This window comes from Nyctereutes procyonoides, unplaced genomic scaffold, assembly GCF_905146905.1.
Source record: "Nyctereutes procyonoides isolate TBG_1078 unplaced genomic scaffold, NYPRO_anot_genome, whole genome shotgun sequence".
NCBI lineage: Eukaryota > Metazoa > Chordata > Mammalia > Carnivora > Canidae > Nyctereutes > Nyctereutes procyonoides.
In genome coordinates, this window is record NW_026575048.1 from 21,398,712 (window position 1) to 21,422,336 (window position 23,625).

Sequence of the window (23,625 nt, forward strand, 5' to 3'; positions counted from 1 at the left end):
TGAATCAGAATCATCTTTTTGAGGACATATAGGTTCATGACATGCTACTGATTGGTGTTTTCTCTGTAGGCAGCTTATCTCGGGCACTTGACCCTTCTGACTTGATCCTGACTCGGGGAACTTTGGATGAAGAGGATGACGAAGCCGACAGTGATACTGATGATATTGATCACAGAGGTGAGAGGTGGCTGAAGTGGCTCATGAAGAGAGTAGCTGCTCATCCCCATCATGTTTGCTCGGGAGCTGCTTATTCAGAGAAACCTTACACATGCAGCCAGTGATAGGGGAGAGAAGAGATGGCACTGGATATAGCAGCAGGAAAGAGTGCATGTATTGAGAGTTCCTGGCCTCTACTGAACGGTCAACATTGAGCTCATTATAGGCTTTTAATTAGTCTTGTGTCTTCTCATCTTTAGCTCGAAATCCATTTGAGAAATCTAGAATTTTTGTTTTCTGTAAATACTCTTTTAAGAATACGTAGGGGGTGAGGGGCAGCCTGGGTGGCTCAGCGGTTTAGCATCGCCTTCAGTCCAGGGTGTGATCCTGGAGAGCCGGGATCGAGTCCCGCATCGGCTCCCTGCATGGATCCTGCTTCTCCTTCTGCCTGGGTCTCTGCCTCTCTCTCTCTCTCTGTGTCTCTCATGAATAAATAAATAAAATCTTAAAAAAAAAAAAGAAGAATACTTAGGGCGTGAGGGGCAAGAATGCATAAGGTGGCCTCAGCAGGGTTCCACCTGGCATAGTTTATGGACTGTGATCAGAATCCGTTTCTTGAAACAACATTTGTCGGTTCTAGCTACGACCAAGAGCAAACCTCTCTTTGCCGTCCAGTATGCTGGATGCTAACATCTAAAATGGCTCATTGACTCAGACTTATTGAGGTATAATTTACAAACAGTAAAGCCCACCCTTTTTAAGGGTTTTTAGTTTGCTGAATTTTAACAAATATATGTGCATTAGTAACAGCCATCATACGTCAAGATACGGAATACTTCCACCACCCCCAAAAGCGCCTCATGCTTGTTTTTATTCAGTCCCCTTTCTGCACACTTAGTTTTTCGCAGTCACTAATCTGATTCCTATTCCTGTAATTTTGCTTTTTTCTAGAATGTTGTATAATTGGAATCGCAGTGTTTTAGCTTTTCGCGTTTGACTTTTTTCAGTCAGTGTAATGCTCTTGCAAGTCCATCCTTGTGTCAGAAGTATGTTCTTTTTACCGACGAATAATAATATGCCATGATATGGCTTTTACCATGAATGGTCTATCCATTCACCTGCTGATTGCCATTAGGGTTGTTTCCAGATTTTAGCTGTTATGAATAAAGCTGCTGTATATATTTCTCTTGGTTAAAAATACCTAGGAGTGGGACCTCATTTTAGTTACTTTATGAGGGGGGTATTCTCCCCACTTATAGATGGAAGGAATTGTACATTTTGGGCAACATGATAAATAGGGCATGCTTGTGGAAGATATTTCTTCTTTGGGAGAAGTAAACACTTAGCTTATTAGAAGCAGAGTACTGTTTCTGATGGATTAGTGACAGCAGCTCTAGTCTACCATTATCTGATACCTTTCTAATGGGAAAGTTAAGAATTGACCTTTTTTCCTTGCAGTTACAGAGGAAAGCCGTGAAGAGCCAGCATTCCAGAATTTTATGCAAGAATCAATGGCACAGTACTGGAAGAGAAACAACCAGTAGTTTCTAGAAGTCTGAAATTTTGGAACCCTGAAGGAACTATCCTAACCTCTGATGGGGGCTACTATAAAGGACAATTTTGTTCAGAGTAGCAGTGTTTCTCTTATAGGGAAATTTGACTCCTATGCAGCCAGGGATACAAGACCATTGGGCCTAACAGGCTTCACGTTTTATCATTTCAACTTAAGTACTTTTGCTGCTGATGGATGGAACAGAGAGAACTTACTATTCACCTCAAATCTCTATTAGGCTGGATCTGTACTCTACTCTCCCGTCTTGTCCTTGACCCTGTACCATGAATTCCCCTCCTTTTAGCAGAAAGGGCGAGAGGAATCATGAGCTTCCCCAGGGTGGCAGCAGTCTGCTTGGCAACCAATCAATGTTGGGTACAAAAGGTGCCTCACACGGGGTACCTCATTGTAGAATAACAGGTTCGTTGAAGAAGGTGAGCAAAACATAGGATTAATGAATAAGAATCCTGCTTTGGATGGTGACTTGGATAAAGAGTTTTAAATTTTAACTTTAAGTCTGCCTGTCATAATTTCAAATAATAGAATTATGTAATTGCAAGTAGGTTCGCTTCTATTCAACACAGAGGTTTAAAGCCACGTGTCCAAACCTGTCTCAGTAAAGAGGGGACGTTTACTAAAGTCTCTCTTGTAAACATACCAAGTAACTGGGTACAGAGCCAGGCACTGTTTGTATTCTACATTAACCTTAAGGAAAAGGATCTTTTGTAATTTACTCAAAGGCCATGGATTTGGGTCAGGTGCATATTCCATATATAAATAATAACCTTGGTAGGGTTTGCCCTGCCTCCACATTCTTCACAGTACACACAGTAAAACTGCGTTTCTCTCAGGAAAGTTTATCCCTGCCTAACCTGTACTCGAATTCAGTGGTTCTCAAGTGTGGTCATTGGATCAGAAGCATCGGCATGACCTGGGGAATTGTTAGAGACACAACACTCAAGATCTGAATGAAACTGTGGGTGTGGGACCTAGAAATCTGTTTTAATAAGTCCTTCAGAGGATTCCCATGTACATGAAGTTTGAGAACCACTGCCCTAACTACCATAGCCTGTGACAGTTCCAGGCCTTGAGAATCTCCAGTATCTCAAAACGACCTGCTATATCAGAGTACCTAACCTTAACCATCTGGTGCCTATTCTCCAATGTAAATATTCCAAAAAGTATTTTATTTTGCCATTAAGTATTAATTTCAGTGTTCCATACCTGTCGATTATAAGCCTGTATAGATCTATAGGTATCTATACTTAAGAGATATTAATTTCAATATTCTATATCTAGAAACCACTAGGCTAAAACTTTGAACCGTTCAAAAGGAAACCATCTGCAAAGCAAGACTGAACATACTTGGTTTTCCCCTTTTAGTGCCTTTGAATACTTCTTTAAAAAATAATTTGGAGGTGCCTGAGTCGCTCTGTTGGTTAAGCATCTGACTCGATTTCAACACAGGTCTTGGTCTCAGGGTCGTTAAGTTCAAGCCCCATGCTGGGTGTGGAGCTTACTTAAAAAAGAAAAAAAAAAAAAAAGGCCTATTCCTTAAAGCTCTACTTTATAAGGACAGAGAGAAAGTCTTCCTTATCTTTGTATACCTTGTACAGGAACCAATACATAATTGGTGTTCAGTAAGTGTTTGCCAACTGAATGAATTAAATGCTAGATGACTACTTTATGGAAACTGCCTGATGTCTGCTTTCATAAATAGGGAAAGATGAAGCTAGGTGTGGAATGGAAGTTTAGAGAATTGTGTTCAGGATTGTGCAATTAGCAAATTTATAAATTATCTGAGAGTTTACATTGTAATCTCATTGCGACTGCATTCGTCTTTTTTTTTAAGTTTTTATTAGAGAATGTGTGCGCTTGAGTGGGGAGAGGGGCAGAGAAAAACAGACTCGGGGATTGATCTCAGGACCCCAAGATCATGACCTGAGTCAAAGTGAGATGCTTAACAGCCTGAAAGCTACCTAGGTTACCCTGCATTCATCTTTGTTCTCAGTGCCTCTGACATTCAAGGCATTCAGGAATATGCTAATTAAAGCTGTGCCTTGATTTTGGTCATTTAAAAGAGTGTGCAGATTTCAAAAGACTGGTATTCTGCACCCAGAAAGCAAACTTGAGCAGTACTTAAATGCTGGTGCCCGCTATCAAGGCATAAAGCACACATTTGTTAATTACCGCTAATAATTCCAGTGCTAATCATTCACTTAATAAATAAATGACTGAGACCATCAGATGCCAAGCAGGGCTGATCCTGTGATGGGTAACAATGTAAGGTTGAAGACATGATGTAAAGGAAGAGAGATGTGTACCGCTAGCCTTTTAGCTGCCTAGCCAGCAGGAACACAGTGCAGATGCTGAATTCTGGTAAAGGGATGGACTACTGTCCTCTGACGGCCAAGTAGATGCAACAGATGTAACTAGCACCAGTCTGTCCTTGGACAGGTCCTGTTTGCTTCGTTCCCAATGCAGAAAATGAAGGAAACATACATGGTAAAATATTTTTAAAAATCTGAATGGAAATAAGAAAATGACAGAATAAGGGTAGATGGAGTGAAGTCTAACGAAGAAGAGGGGCACCTGGCTGGCTTAGGAAAGCATGTGACTCGAACCTGGGGTCGTGAGTTTGAGGGGTAAAGCTTAGTTGAACAAAAAAGAAACGATGCAGACGAGATGAGGGCTGTCCGAAGAAACACCACAGACCCCTGGTTTTGTGAGACATCATGCACAGCAAAAAGTGTTTCAGAAAGACTACTGATCGATAAAGGGGGATTAGCTATTTCCTGTTAGGTTTTAGTACCAGGTTCCCAATGATTTGGCCCCAAAGTGAAGCAAGTTCAGTGAAAACAGTGACATTTAACATCAGCATGTATTTACTTGTGAATCTCTTCAAGCATAGCTTTGAGGTTTGATAAGAATCTCAATCTGTACAATATCCCTGCAATATAGAGCCAAGCAGTAGGATTCTTCTCAGTTGTGCAAAGACAACAGTCAGGGACAGTGCTTTGGTCTCCCGGTTACCATCCCGGTATTGTGAAGTGTCTGTGAAAGGCGGCTTGGTTGTAGAAAACTACAAAAACTAGCTGTAAAAGTAAAACGCAAACCTAATTGGTTAAATTCAGCTCCAACGAAATCGGGAAAGTTCACTGTGTTTAAGAGTAAGAGTCACGTCACCTTTTATGGAAACAAATGTAATACATGAAGCTTGGAGAGAAAGTCTCCCCTTTACCTTTTATATTTTCCTCATCCTCTTCTTGCAGTGCTGGTTGAAAACAGGGGAGGACCCCATGAGGCTATCAGTGGAGTGGGAACCGTAGCTGCTGTCTGAGTCATCAGGACTCTGAGGGATCCCAGCTTCACTCATCCCGGACATGGGCTCCTCGAAGACATCACTGCCCAGCACGCCATGCCCAGACACATTGCCTTCTTCACTCTCTTGAGGCTCCATTTTCACATGGGCCAGATTCCAAAGAGGGGAAGCATTTACCTCTGTGCCTGGCAATGGAGGAAATACAACCAGTGGTAAGCCAAGGCTGGAACACAGCAGACAAATATTTCATCAGGGCAGATTCCTAGCCTTTGAGCTCAGTCTTCAGTCTGACTCTACTTGACTGGAGATTATGGTGGTCACCTTCTGTTCCTAAAACTACTAATTCTGAGTATTTTCTTTCTTTCTTTCTTTCTTTCTTTCTTTCTTTCTTTCTTTCTTTCTTCTTTCTTCTTTCTTTCTTTCTTTCTTTCTTCTTTCTTTCTTTCTTTCTTTCTTTCTTTCTTTCTTTCTTTCTTTCTTTCTTTCTTTCTTTCTTTCTTTCTTTTTTTTCTAAGTATTCTGAGTATTTTCCTTTCCACTTCTTCCACCCTACTTAAATCCCACCTCACCCACCAGCCATTTCCCTTAAATCAGGGAAGTAAAACTATGTAGGTGGAAAGATTCCCTGTCTCATGGCCCAAAGGCAGGCACAACCACAGGCTCTTAATCAGGTGCTGAGTTGCTTCTTTCCTTCCTTCCTTCTATAAGGCTGTCCTGTTTTCCTGCCTTTTGTTTGGGTCCCTGGTCCTCTCTCACAGTATGAAGTTAACGATTACTACAAAATGCTGGCAGCAGTTCCTAGGCTGCTGAAGAGTGTCATGGCTCCTAAATCTGTAACAATTTATCTTTGGCCCTCCTGTCTCTGTTCTAGCAAAGCTGTTCTATGGTCATTACCTCTTTCATGGTGAAACTCTCTGGCCAACACTAAAAAATGTGGCCTTGGGCGCCTGGGTGGCTGTTGGTTAAGTGTCTGACTTTGCTAGGTCATGATCTCAGGGTCCTGGGATCAAACTCAGCATCGGGCTCCCAGCTCAGTGGAGAGTCAGCTTCTCCCTCTGCCCCTCCTCCCACTTGTGTACATGTGTGCGCCCTCTCTCAAATAAAAGCTTAAAATGTTTTAAAAAATAACGTGGCCTGATTCTGTTTAGGATTTGTTACTTGTATCATTTGTGCATTGATGAAGTGACAATTTATATTTGAGTAGAACTGAGGATCGAAACTAATTTGCAATCTGACAGAAGGATCAAGTATCCTGGTTCCTAGGGTGATCACAGAGTCTGTCTGGAAAAGGCCAGCTGCGTCTGATTGGATAGCCCTATTTCAGTCCCTTTCCGGTCGAATCTTTTGGGGGTACTCTAGCAAGGAAGCCCAACTATTCAAACAGCCTTGAGCAATTAGCCTTCCTTCATCTGTGTGGAAGTTGTCTTACTGAGTACAAGCATCAGGAAAGACAAATACAGCACACTAAGTATGGGATGAAGGGGACATCTGCCCACCCAGCTGGGTCAGCTAAATTAGCTCCAGTACTCAACAATAGAACACCTATTGCATCTACACCCTAACTCGGAATTATTTTAAAGAATGCCTGTAAAGTTGTGCTAGTCCTCCCTTCACTAATTACAAAGAAGAATGTTGACATATCTAGATCAGTGAGGCTGTATTTGTTTTTAGGCTTTCCATTTTCTTGCCCACTCCCACTTTTTCCTCTCCTCTCCACAGTTTGATTCCAAAATGCCAGAAGTGCTGAGATTGGCAGATATCCCAGAATCACAGTCAATTGTTTTCTTACTTGAAGCCTGTGGTGAAGCCTCAACTTCCAGGTTAGATGGGAAGCGCTCACTCTGAGCCCCGAGGACTCCCATGGGCAGTGACTGGTCTCCAGAAGCAAGGTCAGCCTCCAGTTCCTCACTGACAGGGAATGTGATGTCGCTCACAGGTTCTTCCTTGATCTTTACAGGTTTAGTGTCCTCTGTGGCCTTCTCAGGGTTGACAATCCTTTCATACTCCTCAGATAGTTGCTTACTAATCTGTTGGCAAGCAAGAGTCAATCTTCCAAAGAAATGTTAAGAGCAAAGTGGATGGTTAGCTTGTGGCATCGCACGTAAAACCAACATAATATGAATATGAATAAAGCAACCACTGCCAAAGGAAAGAACTGGTTTTTTGTTTCATTGTTTTAAAAGAGATTTTTATTTACTTATTCATGAAAGACACACGCACAGAGAGGCAGAGACACAGGCAGAGGGAGAAGCAGGCGCCATGCAGGGAGCCCGACGCAGGACTCCATCCCGGGACCCCAGGATCACGTCCCGGGCCGAAGGCAGGTGCTAAACCGCTGAGCCACCCAGGGATCCCCTGATTTTTTGCGTTGTTTTGTTTTTTTACTTTTTTTGAGCACAGCAGACACATGGAAGGAATTTGTTTGTGGTGCTGAGTTTGCATTTGTAAATGAGAGAGACACAATGAAGAAAAGTTGTTTTAGCAGAGTTTCTCATTAATTAAAAGTTACATAAAGGTAAAAGAGACTTTGTTAAAGACAAATCAGAGTGGGGACAAAAGATCACATTTTTGGCTGTAAAAACTAATAGTTGAGATCTGTCCCCTAGGTGGATAATGAAGGGTATAGGAAATCTGGATCACTTAGCAAAGACTGTCAGGTGTTAAAAATCCCTATCGCATTTTAGATTTGGGGAAACCGAAACAATGAACAAATGACTTGCTTAAGGCCACAGGGTTTGAAGAGATTAGGTAGTTCTGGCTGCAACCAAAAATGGTATCTCTATCCCTTCTTCTGCCCTTGGGCAGTATCACTTCATTCTGTTTGGTTTTGCTTTTTATAGCACTTAACGCCACCTGAAATTGTTTTGATCACTATTTATTTACTTGTTTTTGTTTCTCTCTTTAAAAATGCATGCTCAAGGGACTTACCTTATTAACTGCTGCTGTCTCCTGTAGTGCCTGACTCACAAAAGGCACTCAATAAATATTTATTGAATAAAGCATGCTAACCACATTCTCTCAGACTCCATATTCCTGTCTGTAATGTTTTTCCAGCAGAAGTGTTATCAAAAAATGTGGCTGCTCATTGACTAAAGGAGGCCCCAGGGTCTGGCCAGGTCAGTGATGAAGTCAAGAAAACACAGCTAGGGCCATGAGGAGAGCAGGTCAAGTCCACTCTATTCCAAGCCCCTGTGCTCTGTTCCCTAGGGCAAGTATGGGGATCCTGCTGAACACCCCTAGATTACACCCAGCTCTCACAGGGTGACCTCACCTGTAGCATGTAACTGTGATAGTCCTTGATTCGGTGCTGCCAGAACTTCTGGAGGGAGAGCACACTGCCAATGCCCACTTCATGGAATACTTGCTCCATAACGTCAGGGAAAGGAGTCTGCCCCAGCCGGGCTTCCCGATCCACAGCGAAGCGCAGCAACTTGGTGAATTTAAGGCAATATTCATGTGCCACATCAGTAAGGGTCTCCAGGACACTTTCATTAGCACACTCAAAGCCTGCATGGGCCAGGATTGTGGCCACTGCCTGGTAGAGAAGCTGCCGGCAGGAGTGCCAGCTGAGTTCAGTCACCGGTTCCCCTTTCCCGCTGAAAGGGGAAATAACATGGCAGTGTTATTAATGCTCTTGCAAAGGGCTGACCCATCCTGTCTCCCTAGGAGTTTTACAATTTTAGTCAAACCACTGGCCCCGCTTTCTAGGGGAATCCTATGCAGTTACAGAGCCCGGTTTATCTTGCTGCTACACAGGGCATGTCTCAACAACCCACGATCATATCTCTGAGCTCCTCCAATTACATAAAAGTCTTAATAGACAATACATGTCTACAATAAACAATATAAAAGTATCAGGTGAATATGAAGTTTCCTTTTATCAACTGCTCAGTTTTGACTACTTTCAGGATGTAAAAAAGTTTATAGCTCAGGCACTGTTCAAGAGTGCTCTAATTATTTCACCACATAGCTTCCTCATACGCTGGATGATACACGGAGTTTCAGAAATTCAGTCCCAATTAGGAGATTCTTATACAACTACAACAGACCATTTGTAAAACTGGACAAGCAACTCAATTTCATAAAAGCGATTTAAAATGTATACAGTTTACAAAGCATTTTTATCCTATCCTGTGCAAAGTGGGTAGTAGATCCATATTATGATTCCCATTTGGCTGCAGGTTTCAGAGGTTGAGGTTCAGAGGTGCGGACCTGCCGGAAGTTGTTTCGATATTATCGGAAGGTGGAGCTTCTGATTTCAGATCCCATGTTCTTCATAATACACCATTTTACTCCTAATCACTGCTGTAGAAATCTTAATCTAAGAAATAACTTCAAAAAGGTCTCTGACCTCCTAAAAATAACTTTTAACAAATTTCTCATCATTTACCTGTCTCCTGAAATTCCTATCTTCTGCCTCCCTCTGACAAATAAGTAAATGGATAAAATCAGGTATAGAAAATTTCTTGGGCAGCCCAGGTGGCTCAGCAGTTTAGTGCCGCCTTCAGCCCAGCGCCTGAGCCTGGGGACCCGGGATCGAGTCCCACGTCGGGCTCCCTGCATGGAGTCTGCTTCCCCCTCTGCCTGTGTCTCTGCCTCTCTCTGTCTCTCTGTGCATGTCTCTCATGAATAAATAAATAAAACCTTTAAAAAAAATTTCTTAAAAAAAAAATTTCTTTTCTCTGGTCCATACTTGGCATGTGTCACTATGTGCTGTACAAGAGGGCTAGAGGAGCTTTGTACCCACTTTACTATTATCTGCTCAGAAGCAATTACTGCAGTCCACATAATAGTTGGAAAGCAAGAAAACCAACTGCCAAATAACTTTTCAAAGATTATTTATTTGAGAGTGTGTGCGAGCAAGTGGGGGGTGGGGGGGAGCAGAAGGGGAGGGAGAAAGAACCTTAAGCAGGCTCTGCACTAAGTAGGGAGCCCAACATGGGGCTCATCTCAAAACCCTGAGATCATGACCTGAGCTGAAACCAAGGGTCAGACACTTAACTGACTGAGCCACCCAGGTGCCCCCCAAATAACTGTTCATTTACTATTTCCACCATCATTTCCTATGGCCAGTCTCCAACGCCAAAAGGGCCAAAAGCAAAAGGCCTCAGAAATGCCCAATAAAAACAGCCAAACCAGTATTGCTTTGAGTAACACATGGACTTACTTCAAAGGAAGATAATTCTTTCAGCACCCCATAGCTGACGCAAATTATTTTTGCTAAACGTTTCTTAAATATGTATAAAACAAACTAGTATAAACTTCTGATGTTAACAGCTCTTCTTAATTAAAATTAGAAGTTTGAGATTGGAAGAACAAACACGGTTGAAATAACTATACTACCCAAAGCAATCTACGCACTTAATGCAATCCCCATCAAAATACCACATGCGTTTTTTCACAGAGCTAGAGCAGGGGTGCCTGGGTGGCCCAGCGGGTTAAACATCTGCCTTCAGCTCAGGTCATGATCCTGGGGTCCTGGGATCAAGTTCCTACATCAGGCTCTGCTCAGCTGGGAGCCTGCTTGTCCCTCCCCCTCTGCCCCAAGCTCCCCTTGGTCATGCTCTCTCTCTCATTCTCTGTCAAGTAAATAAATAAAATCTCGAAAGAAAAGAAAAAGAACAAACAATCCTAAAATTTGTATGGAAACACAAAAGACTTCAGATAGCCAAAGCAAGCTTAAAAAAGAAAAGCAAAGCTGGAGGAATCACAATTCCAGACTTTGAGTTATATTACAAAGCTGTAGTGATCAAGACAGTATTGTGCTGGCACAAAAAATGGATGCATAGATCAACAGAATAGAAAACCCAGAAACGGACCCACAACTATGATCAGCTAAACTTGGACAAAGCAGGAAAGAATATCCATTGGAAAAGAGGCAGTCTCTTCAACAAACGGTGTTGGGAAAACTGGACAACAATATGCAAAAGAAGGAAACTGGACCACATTCTTACACCATACACAGAAATAGATTCAACATGGATGAAAGACCTAAATGTGAGACAGGAAACCATCAAAATCCCAGAGAAGAACACAGGCAGCAACTTCTTCGACAGTGGCCATAGCAACTTCTTATTAGATATATCCCCTGAGGCAAGGGAAACAAAATAAAAAATAAACCACTGGGACTTCATCAAGTTAAAAAGCTTCTTCACTGTGGAGGAAACAACCAAACTAAAAGGCAGTCTTTGGAATGGGAGACGATATTTGCAAATGATATATCCGATAAAGGGTTAGTATCCATCCGAAATCTATAAAGGACTTCTAAAACTCAACACCCAAAAACCCAAATAATTCAGTTAAAAAATGGACAGGAGACATGAATAGACATTTTTCCAAAGAAGACATACAGATAGCTAACAAACACGTGAAAAGATGCTCAACATCACTCATCATCAGGGAAATACAAATCAAAACTACAATGAGATACAGATCACACCTGCCAGAGTGGCTAAAATTAACAACACAGGAAACATGGTGGAGACATGTGAAGAAAGGGGAACCCTCTTACACTGTTGGTGGGAATATAAACTGGCGCAGCCACTCTGGAAACACAATGGAGATTCCTCAGAAAGCTAGAAAGAGAATTGCCTTACAATTGTGCTACTAGGTATTTACCCAAAGAATGCAAAAATGTTGATTCGAAGGGATACATGCACCTCCATGTTTACAGCAACATTATCAATAATAGCCAAATTACTGAAAGAGCCAAATGTCCAATGACTGACAAATGGATAAAGAAGATGTGATATATATTTACATATGTACGTATATACACACAGTGGAATATTAGCCATAAAAATGAATGAAATCTTGCCTTTGCAATGGCATGGATTGAACTAGAGAGTATTTTGCTAAGTGAAATAAGTCAGAGAAAGACAAATACCATATTTCACTCATATGTGGAATTTAAGAAACCTAACAGATGAACACAGGGGAAAAAAAGGAAAGAGGCAAAGCATAAAACAGACTCTTAACTATAGAGAAGAAACTGTTGCTGAAGGGGAAGCAGGCGAAGGGATGAGTTAAACAGACGACGGGTATTAAGGAGGACACTTGTGATGAGCAGTGGGTATTGAATGTTAAGTGATGAATCACTAAATCCTACACCTAAAACTAACATTACACTGTATGTTAACTGGAATTTAAATAAAAACTTGAAAAAAAATTAGAAGGTTTGATGCAAAACTACAAAATTCTAAATAACAGCATCAATTTAAATATGATGGCAATATTCTTAAACCTAAATTGCCTTCAAAATGTAAATATGGTACTGATCACTACAGAGCAAGTTTTGTGAAGCTGTATCTATATGAACATGTGAGATGCATGTAATGATAGTTACCCCTACCTTTTTCACTATTCCAAGGACTTCAGAACCTTCAATTATACAGTGTGCAGCAGGACATCATTTGGTCAACTGGAACTGCAACCCTTACATAGTAATAAGTCCATTTCTGTTCTTTTCTCACTACTTTGGGACAATTAAAATAGTAGTAACTATTATCAATAACAGATGAAATTAAGTGGTATACATATTACTTACTATATTTTTTCCAAATATATTTAACCTTCAATCTAATCTTGAGGAAATAATCAGCAAATCCAGTGAGTGGGACATTCTACATCTAAATGACCTGAACTCTTAAAGATTAGTATCCTGCGTTTTAAAAAAGGGGGAAGCTCTCTCCTTTCCGCCGCCATCCTGGTTGCGTGTCGTTGACTGTGATCGCCATGTCTTCTCACAAGACTTTCAGAATCAAGCGATTCCTGGCCAAGAAACAAAAGCAGAATCGTCCTATTCCCCAGTGGATTCGGATGAAAACTGGTAATAAAATCAGGTCCAACTCCAAGAGGAGACACTGGAGAAGAACCAAGCTGGGTCTGTGAGGAAGCATCGCACATCATGAAATAGCAAACATAATTGGTACACATATTTAAGCCACATGGAGATCACATGTTCCTATCCTATCAATATGGAAACATCCTTCCTACCTGGCCAATAGACATGTCTTATCAAGGGAATGATTTTCTCTGTTACTATGCCTCTATACCAGTAGGTTGGTTCAGTAATAAATGTGAGACCTTTCAGCTGAGCTGCTGTTGTGTCCTGATTTGTGAAGTACTGAATTCCCCCTCCTGTCAGATCTCACATAGCACCGTCTGACAGAACTTTCTGCAGTGATAGAAATGGCCCTTGACAACGAAGTATTTAAAGTGTGGCTAGGGGATGCCTGTGTGGCTCTGTCTGCTAAGCGTCTGCCTTTGGCTCAGGTCTTGACGGGGAGTCAGCATGTCTCCCTCTCTCTGCTCCTCCCCCTGCTCATGTGCTTTCTCTCAAATAAAATCTTTAAAAAAAAAAAGGGGGGGGGAAGCTATTCTTTTAAAAAAAAAAGATTTTTTTTTTATTAATGAGAGACACAGAGAGAGAGGCAGAGACACAGGCAGAGGGAGAAGCAGGCTCCATGTAGGGAGCCTGATGCCGGATTGGACTCGATCCAGGGTCTCCAGGATCACGCCCTGGGCTGAAGGCGGTGCTAAACCGCTGAGCCACCCAGGCTGCCCAGGAAGCTCTTCTGGTTTAAAATTCATTAAATAGGAGCGCCTGGGTGGCCCAGTTGGTTGAGTGTTTCACTCGTGGTTTCAGCTCAGGTCATCATCTCAGGATCTCAGGAAGGAGCTCCAAGTCAGGCTCTGCACTCAGCAGGCAGTCTGTTCTGGGATTCTCTCCCCCACTTCCTCTGCCCTTCCCCTGCTCACACGCTTTCTCCAACAAAAACGAAAACAAAAACAAGACACTAAACAGCTAAATGAAATTCATTTTTAGGTTCTGGATTAGGGGAAAATCTATTTATAAAGGATATTTTGGAGAAATCGGAATACAGAATTAATAATTGATATTATTTAATTAGTGTTCATTTATTTTGGTGTGATATTGGTATTGGGGTTATGTAGGAAATTTTCTTTATTCTTAGGTTAAAGTGAACAACTTAGGGGTGGAAGAATACTTAAGAATTAAGGGGTGAAATACTGAGATGTGTGCAACTTTAAAATATTTGGCAAGGCCTGTACGTGTGTATATTTACAATTGTTATGCATTTATTTACGTGTGTATGTGTGTGTATACATGCTTATACAAATGTGAGAGAAAATAGATGTGGCAAAATGTCAACAATTGGTGAATCCTGGTAAAGAGTATTTAGCCATTTCTTGTACTATTATTTAAAATTTTCTTTGGTCTGACAAATTTCAAAATGAAAAATAATTTTTTGGCCCCAGATGCAAACTTACACACTGAAATGCAGTAGTAGCATTATATCATAAAGCAGTCGTTTAGAGGATATGGAGCAGGGCTTCTCAAACTTAAATACACATATGAATCTTCTGGAGATCTTGTTAAAATGAAGAATTTTTTTTTTAAAAGATTTTATTTATTTATTCATGAGAGACAAAGAGAGAGGCAGAGACAAAAGCAGAGGGAGAAGCAGGGCTCCCTCTGGGGAGCCCAATGTGGGACTCGATCCCAGGACCCCGGGATTATTACCTGAGCAAAAGCAGATGCTCAACCACTGAGCCACCCAGACGTCCCTAAAATGAAGATTCTGATTCAGGAGGCTGGGTAGGGCCTGAGACTCTGAATTCGTAATAGATTCCCAGGTGATGTTGATGCTCGTAGTCTGAGACCAGATTTTGAGTAGCAAGGATCAAGAACATTTTTATATTACTTCTAAAGTGATGTTATCACAATGAAAATATAGCTGGACCCTTGAACAACATAGGGGTTAGGGGCACCAACTCCCTGTGCAGTTGAAAATCCACAAACAGCTCTGACTCCCCAAAACTTAATGATTAACAGCCAACTTTTTTTAAAAGCCTATTTTACCTTATTTTTTTAGTAATCTCTATACTCGATATGGAGCTTGAACTCATGACCCCGAGATCAAGATTTCACGTGCTCTTCTGTCTGAAACAGCCCGGCACCCCAATGATTTATACTAGCCTACTATTGACTGGAAGCCTTAGCGATAATATATAAAGTTGATTAACACTTCTTTTGTATGTTTATATGTATTATATACTGTATTCTTACAATAAGTCAGCTAGAAAAAAGAAAATCGTAAGGAAAATCCATTTCTAGTACTGTACTGTAAAAACATCCACATATAAGTGGACCCACACAATTTAAACTCATGTTGTTCAAGGGTCAACTGTACACAACTTAAAAATTCTTGTATAGAACTTATGGATTCCTCATAATATGAGAGTAAATCCATGAATCTCAACTTGAGGATACTAACCTAAACCCATAATATACATTTTAAATCAAACAGAAAGACTAAACTCTGAGGACTGAGGCCATGGCTTCTTTAACATACTAGTGCAGTATCTTGCTCCTAGTAAAATGTTTGGCATGTAATAGGCACTCAATAAATATTTGTTACCTCAAAAGTAAAAGATACAGACTGTGGATTTGGAAGATCAGGATTCAAGTCTTAGACTTCCTTCCAATTACCTGAGCAACTTTGGCCATGTCGATTACTCTTATACTCAGTTTCCTCATGGAATTAGGACTGCATGCTTAACAGTGCTGTTGTGAAGACTTTTTGGAAAAAAAAAAAAAAAAAAAACAGCAAAGCCTTGTCTTACCGATAAAAGTCACTCTCTGGGTCACTGTGCCGGATCTGGAATGGTGCATTGGGATTCTTACAATCTATAGGCAGGAGGTCATCAGGAAGAGGAGGTGACCCAGGGCAAGAGGGAAGAGGTTCACTCTCTTCGGTCTTTACACCTTCTGTCTGTTGCTGACTCTGGGCCTGAGCTGTGGCAATGAGATTGCGCAGACGTCGGTTGTGCTGGATCAGCTGAATAGTATGGATGGTGAGGCTGCATGGCTCTGAGGGGATGTCCAACATTGTAGGGGGCTTGGGCTTGTTGGCTGAGGGCTGGTGCAGTGGTGGGTCATGGACTTCCACTAGACGGAACTCCCGTGGGAGCAAATCAAAAGAACTTCTGTTGGTCTGGCTTGATGAGATGGGTATCTCTCCCCAGTATCTCAACATTTTGGAATAAGAAAGGAAGAACCTTCTAGATAAATGTAGTAGTGACCTAAAAGCAGTGTTTTTAAATCTCTAGGTTACAGGCTTCTATAGTAAAAAAAAAAAAAAAAAAAAAAAAAAAGTGAAGTCTAGCCAGTTATTTACATAGAAAGTAGGCTGTTCAAGACCACTCAGAAAATGTCAATGTCAGCAACACTGTAGGACCAAAGATGTTCTCCCTGAAGAAATTAAGAGAAATATAACTGTTAGATGCCATTCATCACAGTCACATACAATGACAATTCCTACTGGACTGAACCACGGGTGGAATTTGGGTCATTAGTAGACTAAAAGCTGCAATGGTATTGGGAGGGCTAGCGTCCATGTTTTCAATATTACCCCACTAACTCATTACGAGAACTACCATCATGCTCAATCCTGAACAATCTGCAAGGCAAGATCCTCAAATGAGACCTGGAGTATTTCTCAGGGTATCTCGACACATCCGTCCTGAATCAGTAGGAGAAAGGGGTGGGGTGGGGGGTAGAGTTAAAGATAGGAAGAGGGGGTTCTTACTATGTGTGTCAAACACAGGCAACCTTTTCCCTGGTCCCGATGAAAAAATCTATTGACCAGTAATCTAAATGGCCTTACGCATTCAACCTCTGACATATATACAGAAGAATCTCAGTGATTTCTGCTGCCTCCTAATTGGTATCCCTTACTTCAGTATCTCCCCGTATGTAATCTATGCTCCAGTGCTGCTAGACTTCATCTTTTTAAAACTCACATCTAACAACTTCTCTTTGCTTACTGGAAAAAGTCAGCCAGGAGTCTTGGAGCTACCATTCATCAAAATCTGCAATCTGACTTAACCCACCTTTCCGGATTCGTTGCCCATATGTCTCTTCAAGTTCAACAAACGTTTATCAAGTGCCAGGCGTTATGGAAGAAGACAAACACCACTGCAAGATCCCTGACCTGAGGTGAGGGAGAGAAATATAGAAACAGAACATTTCAATGAAAGTGTATGGTAAGGGCTGTTCTAGAGACACAGACCTGGTGCAGTGGAAGCACAAAGAAGGAGCTTCCTGGAGGAAATTTCCACCCTGGTTCTAACCGTATCATTACTATTCAGTTTCTTGAGCATGTCATGTATTTCCAGTTGACCCTTTAAGTTGTGATCTCTGCCAGAAATGCCCCTCCACGCACTACATCCCTGGCAGACTTGCATTCGATTTAAGTATAGTTGAGGTCACCAGTCTCCATCACCTCCCCAGGAAATCTCCCTTCCTTATATTCTCACAGCACTTCTCATGCCTTCACCACAGCATTTATACCTGGATTGAAACTAAGACTTATCTCAGTCGAGTTTATCCTTCCATCTACCCCCATGATCTTTGTACAGTGTCTGGCGCACAGTATATTTGGCATTTATTGAGTGCTTACCATGTGCCAGGCTTTGTCTTTACTGTTTCATTCAATCTCCACATCTATCCCATTTTTCAGAGGCGGAAGCTGAGGCCCGCCGTCTTGCCCAACGTCACAAATGACGGAGGGAGAAAATCAAGACAGGCTCCAGAGTCTGCGCTCCTCACCACTACACTATGCAGTCTCAATAACTGGCTTCCGAAAAAACGAAATGAACAAAGAATTGGATCAACGAAGGGACCAAACAGAACAAAATAAAACCTCAATTTCACCGAAAAGAACACGAAGAATAAGTTCACAGAAAGCCCCGGTCCTCGGCAGCTCCCCGTCAGCGTGAGGAGGCGCAAGGGCCTGGAGTCATTGATGCCGGGGCGGCTGGGAGACGAGGAGGTCTGGGCCTAGACCGTGGCACGGAAGCGCGACCATTCACTGCCGCGTCACGGGAGTTGGGCTGGAAGACTGCATGACTCGGAAAGGCCTGGGGCGAGGGTCGCCAGGCCCGCGAAAGCGGGCTAGGTGATGGGTGGTCCTCGGCGGTCGGAAGCGCTTCTTCTCACGCAGGATATGCCACAGGAAGCTATTACGACAGGTTGCACCCTCTAAAGATGTCCCCATTTTCACAGCACCTCGGTCTCCTTTAACTGTTTTTTCCTTCCCGTGATGTTGCCCTCTTCGTAACGTTGTGTGTGGGTGGTGAAGGAGCAACTCCGCCATCGCTGCCCAGAGAAGCCGCTGGGAGCTGAGAGAGAGGAGAGAGAGAGAGAGAGAGAGAGAGAGAGAGAGAGAGAGAGAGAGAGGAGAGGGAGGGAGAGAGAGAGAGAGAGAGAGAGAGAGAGAGAGAGAGAGAGAGAGAGAGAGAGGAGAGAGGAACTTAGAGACTGCGGGGGGCAGGTTTCCCAGGAACAGATTTTGAGAGTGCACCCGCCCGAGGATGGCTGATAGTCCCTCTCAGTCCGAGTCGCTGGCTTTGCCGGAGCTCAGTGATGACTTCAAGAAACCAACCCTGCCGGTGCCCCCGGTTGTGCGGGGCAAAGCTCCGGCCACCAGTCCTTCGAACCCTGAGGAGGTGAAGAAGGAAAGGCCCACGGCGCTGCCAGAGCCCGACCCCGGGGAGCCCGACGTCCCGCCAGTCCAGCCCGACAGCGGGGACACCAGGAGTCCACCGACCGAGCAGCCGCGGCCCCCCTCAGCGGCTCCTTCAGCTGGCGGCCCGGCCCGGGCTCCCCCTTACCGGGAGCCGCGGTGGGGCGGCCCCGCCTCGGCCCCCTACAGCCTAGAGACGCTCAAGGGCGGCACCATCCTTGGCACCCGTAGCTTGAAAGGGACGAGTTGCTGCCTCTTCGGGAGGCTGTCTAGCTGCGACGTGTGCCTGGAGCACCCTTCGGTGTCCCGGTACCACGCCGTGCTGCAGCACAGGGCGGCCGGCCTCGAAGGAGAATGCGACGGCCAAGGGCCGGGCTTCTACCTTTACGATCTGGGAAGCACCCACGGCACTTTTCTTAACAAAACCCGCATCCCACCGCGCACCTATCGTCGCGTCCACGTCGGGCACGTCCTTCGCTTTGGAGGCAGCACCCGGCTCTTTCTTCTTCAGGTAAGTAGAACAAGGTAATGCTGAAATCTCTGGAGTGCACCGGGCTGGGTTCCAGAGTTGCTTACGCTTTCTGTGAAGAAGGAGGTTCTCCCCGTCCCCGAGGACAAAGTGGGGGAATCTGGCTCCTCTGCAGACACGTGTCCCCGTTGCCATATTTCTGAAAGTGACTCCAACACTCCTGAACTCTGAAAGAATTCTTTCGCTTGGTTCATCAGGGACCAGAGGAAGACCGAGAGGCAGAATCCGAGCTGACGGTAACGCAACTGAAGGAATTGCGCAAGCAGCAGCAAATGATGTTGGAGAAGAAGATGTTAGGAGAAGACTCGGATGAGGAAGAAGTGGACACCACCGAAAGGAAGAGAAATACTAGTAGTCAAGATGATGAAATGGGCTGTACCTGGGGAATGGGTAAGAGATTAAAATTGCTGCCAGAACTTAATATTGTAAATTCATTACAAGTGGTATGTATATAGAGCACTGATCTTGATTATCATCACTGGAGGGGCTGGAACTACATTCAATCAAAAACCATGGAATGTTCAGTGTAGGATAGTGCCTCATTTTTTTTCGTACTTTATGTGTGTAAATTCCCTGAAATGTGAAATAGCTGATCAGAGAAAGCTTGTCCCTTGGCCAGAAGAATAAATGGAATTTTCTATAATGCCAGGCAGTTTGGAGGATGGGTATTCAGGAACTAGGAATATAAAAAGAAGATCATCTTAATGTATTGTTGGGAAGATTGGATAAATGTGATGAAATTACTTCGTAAGTGTAAAACAATAGCTAGAAACCCTAAGTATGCTGAAGTAAGGGTTTAGAGAAGGGAGTAATCACTGAGGACTTAGACGTGCACTGTCCAATATAGTAGCCATTACCCATATGTGGTTATTGGACACTTAAAGTGTGACTAGTCCAAACTGACTTGTACTATAAACCTAAAATACACACTAGATTTAAAGGCTTACTGTGAAAAAATAATGTAAAATATTCATAATATTTTCATATATTTTTAAAGATTTTATTTATTCATTCATGAGAGACACAGGGAGAGAGGCAGAGACACAGGCAGAGGGAGAAGCAGGCTCCACGCAAGGAGTCCGACGTGGGACTCGATCCCGGGACTCCAGGATATCACCCTGGGCTGAAGGCAGGGGCCAAACCGCTGAGCCACCCAGGGATCCCCCAATATTTTCATATTGATTACATGTAATAATTTTACCTGATCCCCCCCCCCTTTTTTTTTTTAAAGATTTTATTTATTTATTCACTAGAGACACACACACGCACACAGAGAGAGAGAGGCAGAGGCACAGGTAGAGAGAGAAGCAGGCTCCATGCACGGAGCCCGACACAGGATCCAACCCCGGGGCCCCAGGACCTCGCCCGGGGCTGAAGGCGGCACCAAACCGCTGAGCCACCCAGGCTGCCCTGATTCCCCTTTTTAATGTGGCTACTAGAAAATAAAAGTTTTTTAAAGATTGTATTTATTTAGAGAGAGAACAGGTGTGAGCTGGGGGAGGGGCAGAGGCAGAGCGAGAGAGGGAGAAGAAGAAACAGTATCTCAAGCAGACTCTGCACTGAGTGTGGAACCGGACAAAGGGCTCAACCCTGTGGTTTGCAACCCTGAGATCATGATCTGAGCTGAAATCAAGTGTTGGATCCTTAACCACCTGAGCTACTCAGGCACCCTGAAGATAAAAAATTGCATGTATGGCTTTCATTGCTGTTGGGCAACACAGACTTAAAATTTGAGAATGTTTTTAAGTTTACAAACAGATGTGTCTTGAGCTGGAACTTGAAGGAAAGGAAAATTAGCCCCTAGGAAGCTTAGTATTGAGATGCAGGACTTGATCCTGGACCCAGGGATCATGCCCTGAGGCAAAGGCAGATGCTCAAGTACTGAGCCACCCAGGTGTCCCTTTTTAAAATATTTTGGTTAATGATAGTTAGTGGCCTAAATGGTTATGTAATGGTTAGTGACATAAATGATATAACCCAGAATTGATTGCTCTCTTTCCCACTGGGCAGTCCGTGTACTGCATACTAGCTAGCTTCATTTAGATTGGTCAGATTTCTGTGCTCTTTCTCTTTCTCTCTTTTGGCCAAATGAGCCAGAATATCTTTTTTTTTTTTCTGTTTTTATTTAAATCCTGTTAATAGGGACATCTGGGTGGCTCAGCAGTTGAGCGTTGGCCTTTGGCTCAGGGCATGATCCTGGACTCCCAGAATCGAGGCCCCGCATCAGGCTTCCTGCATGGAGCCTGCTTCTCCCTCTTCCTGTGTCCCTGCTTCTCTCTATATATCTTTCATGAAAAAATAAATAAAATCTAAAAATAAAATAAAATAAAAAAATAAATTCCTGTCAGTTAACATAGTGTCATATTAGTTTCAGGTGTACAATATAGTGATTCAGCACTTCCAGACAACACCCTGTGTTCATCACAGCAAGTGCACTCCTTCATCCCCATCACCTGTTTAACCCATCCCCCACCTCCCTCCCCTCTGGTGACCATCAGTTCTCTATAGTTAAGAGTCTGTTTCTTGATTTGTCTCTCTTCTCTTTTTTTCCCTTTGCTTGTTTGTTTTGTTTCTTAAATTCCACATGAGTGAAATCATATGGTATTTATCTTTCTCTGATTGATTTACTTCACTTAGAATAGTAGTCTCTAGCTCCATGCCCATCACTGCAAATGTACTTATACAGTACTCATGTCCTTGTCAATCCCTTGTTAAGTATTTTCAGTATACCCTCTGCAAGGGGTGTGTGTGACCTGCTATTTGTAGAATGCCAGAAGGAGGTAGAAGTAGTGGTAGCCTGTTCCTTTGCCTGGCCAGGACCCAGTAATTAATCCTTTCAATTCCTTGTCTGGACTCCTGTTACAGTAATAGATGCAAAGTGCAGTAATAGATGTTATAAAAGCAAGAGATGAGGGTTAAGGACAGGTGGCGTTTATACTCACAGTACTATGTGTTTGTGCAGCATTTTAGTTTTCAGTGTGCTTTCACGTACATTATCTTATTCACCCAGGAGATGACTGTGGCCAAGTAGGAAACGCCCTCATCACCAATCAGAAGACCTGAAATTAGGTCCTCATTCTGCGTCTCACTATCATATAAACTTATTCAAGTTACTTTACTTTTTTTTTTTAAGATTTGTTTATTTATTTGAAAGAGGGAGAGAGAAGAGTGAGAACCAGCAGTTGGAGGGGCAGAGGAAAAAGGAATGTCCAGCAGACTCCCTGCTGAATCTGGAGCCCAGCACATGGCTTGATCCCACGACCTTGAGATCATGACCTGAGCCAAAATCAAGAGTCAGATGCTTAACTGATGAGCCACCCAGGCCCTCAAGTTACTTTATTTCTAACCTCTAATTTCCACATATGTAAAAATGGGGATAGAAAATCCTATTTCATTAGGTTGTTATAATTGTTAAATTGAATTAATTCTCAACAAACATGTATTGCTCAGTAACCATGTATCAGCCATTATCAAAAAGATTGGGGCTCTGGAGCAGAATAAGACACTATCTTTGCTCCCGAGAGGCCTTTGGTTTCATGGAACGAATCCCAGGACTTTCACTCCTCGTATCAGGTACCTGGAGAGCAGAAGGAAAGTTCTGATACGTGCAAAACCCTTCTGTGGAAGATCTCAGAGAAGATATCTGTGTACCTAGGGATCAAAACCACAAATATGTGACACCACCAGGCTTGCCTGGGACTGTCTTGGCTTACAGCTACTATCCTAACATCTAAACTCTGGGCTGCTGAAACAAATTACGTCTGTATTTGGGTCTCTCTTTTTTGATCCCTGGATTCCCATGTGACAATAGGGCCCTATTCATCCTGTTGCTCTACCCTCCTCTAATTTCCGTCACCCCCGTATGTGTGCCCTATTTAGAAGTTCCAGCATGAGCTAAGCACCAAGTGGATACTGAATACTGTGAGCACAGGGGCCCATGTGCTTCTTGGGAAGATCCTCCAAAACCACATGTTGGACCTCCGCATCCGCAACTCTAAGCTCTTCTGGCGGGCGCTGGCCATGCTGCAGGTAGGCCATGATGGGTCGGGGCTGTGTGGGGCTGTGTTGGGCCTGGTCTCATGCCTAGACCGCCACAGAGATAAGGGGACACGTGGGGCTAAGGGCTGACTTTTCTCCTGCACCTCCACTTCCTCTTATCAGGCTCATCCTCCACTCTAGGGAGTGTATGTGCATGCATGGGTAAATGTCTGAGATTATAACTATCAGACAAGATTATTTCAGTTACAAGTATGTGACAGAACTCTAATTCATACTGGTTTAAGCTAAACAAGGCAAATGACCGGCCCATGTAACTGAAGTCTCAGGGGAGCTAGATCCAGATACTCAAAGCAATGTGCTCCAGAATGTCAGCCCTTTACTTTCCTCTGTGTCCCTCTCATTCTCAGGCAGGTTTTCTCCAGTAGGTGGCATAAGTGGCCACCAGCAGTGCCAGCCTACATCCCACCAAGGTAGCAACCCAAGTGGAAGGAGAGTTTATCTGTCCCTGTGATTCCCA

At 43.2% G+C, this 23,625-nt stretch overlaps 5 protein-coding genes across 13 annotated transcripts in view; 4 read left to right on the plus strand and 1 right to left on the minus strand.

The window, feature by feature from the left end:
• Positions 1-3,395, plus strand: part of LOC129511181 (GPN-loop GTPase 1-like) — an 18,804-nt gene extending 15,409 nt beyond the window's left edge. For all 5 annotated transcript variants that reach the window (XM_055327741.1, XM_055327737.1, XM_055327740.1 and 2 more), the window contains 2 exons: positions 70-177; positions 1,615-3,395. In XM_055327741.1, the coding sequence (XP_055183716.1) occupies positions 70-177; positions 1,615-1,700 (194 nt within the window). In that variant the 3' untranslated portion in view covers positions 1,701-3,395. The remainder of the gene's footprint in view (positions 1-69; positions 178-1,614) is intronic.
• LOC129511177 (STAGA complex 65 subunit gamma) overlaps positions 1-16,200 on the minus strand; it is a 24,512-nt gene extending 8,312 nt beyond the window's left edge. For 3 of the 5 annotated variants that reach the window (XM_055327726.1, XM_055327725.1, XM_055327723.1), the window contains exons 1-4: positions 15,678-16,200; positions 8,302-8,626; positions 6,820-7,057; positions 4,950-5,215 (exon numbers count right to left, since the gene is read on the minus strand). In XM_055327726.1, coding sequence (XP_055183701.1) covers positions 4,953-5,215; positions 6,820-7,057; positions 8,302-8,626; positions 15,678-16,090 — 1,239 coding nt within the window. In that variant the 5' untranslated portion in view covers positions 16,091-16,200 and the 3' untranslated portion in view covers positions 4,950-4,952. Of the gene's footprint in view, positions 1-4,570; positions 5,216-6,819; positions 7,058-8,301; positions 8,627-15,677 lie in introns of those variants that run through there. The other 2 variants (XM_055327727.1, XM_055327722.1) reach the window with 2 other exon arrangements.
• On the plus strand, positions 12,711-13,126 carry LOC129511185 (60S ribosomal protein L39-like). The gene has a single exon (XM_055327746.1). The coding sequence runs from the start codon at positions 12,765-12,767 to the stop codon at positions 12,918-12,920; it is 156 nt and encodes a 51-aa protein (XP_055183721.1). The 5' UTR covers positions 12,711-12,764; the 3' UTR covers positions 12,921-13,126.
• Positions 16,201-18,333: 2,133 nt separating the features above from the next.
• LOC129511182 (kanadaptin-like) lies at positions 18,334-23,067 on the plus strand. The gene is made up of 3 exons (XM_055327743.1): positions 18,334-19,091; positions 19,307-19,499; positions 22,989-23,067. The coding sequence occupies exons 1-3, from the start codon at positions 18,429-18,431 to the stop codon at positions 23,000-23,002; spliced, it is 870 nt and encodes a 289-aa protein (XP_055183718.1). The 5' UTR covers positions 18,334-18,428; the 3' UTR covers positions 23,003-23,067.
• Positions 23,004-23,625, plus strand: part of LOC129511173 (zinc finger protein 512) — a 65,260-nt gene continuing 64,638 nt past the window's right edge. The window contains exon 1 of the mRNA XM_055327714.1: positions 23,004-23,138. Within this exon, the coding sequence (XP_055183689.1) occupies positions 23,079-23,138 (60 nt within the window). The 5' untranslated portion in view covers positions 23,004-23,078. The remainder of the gene's footprint in view (positions 23,139-23,625) is intronic.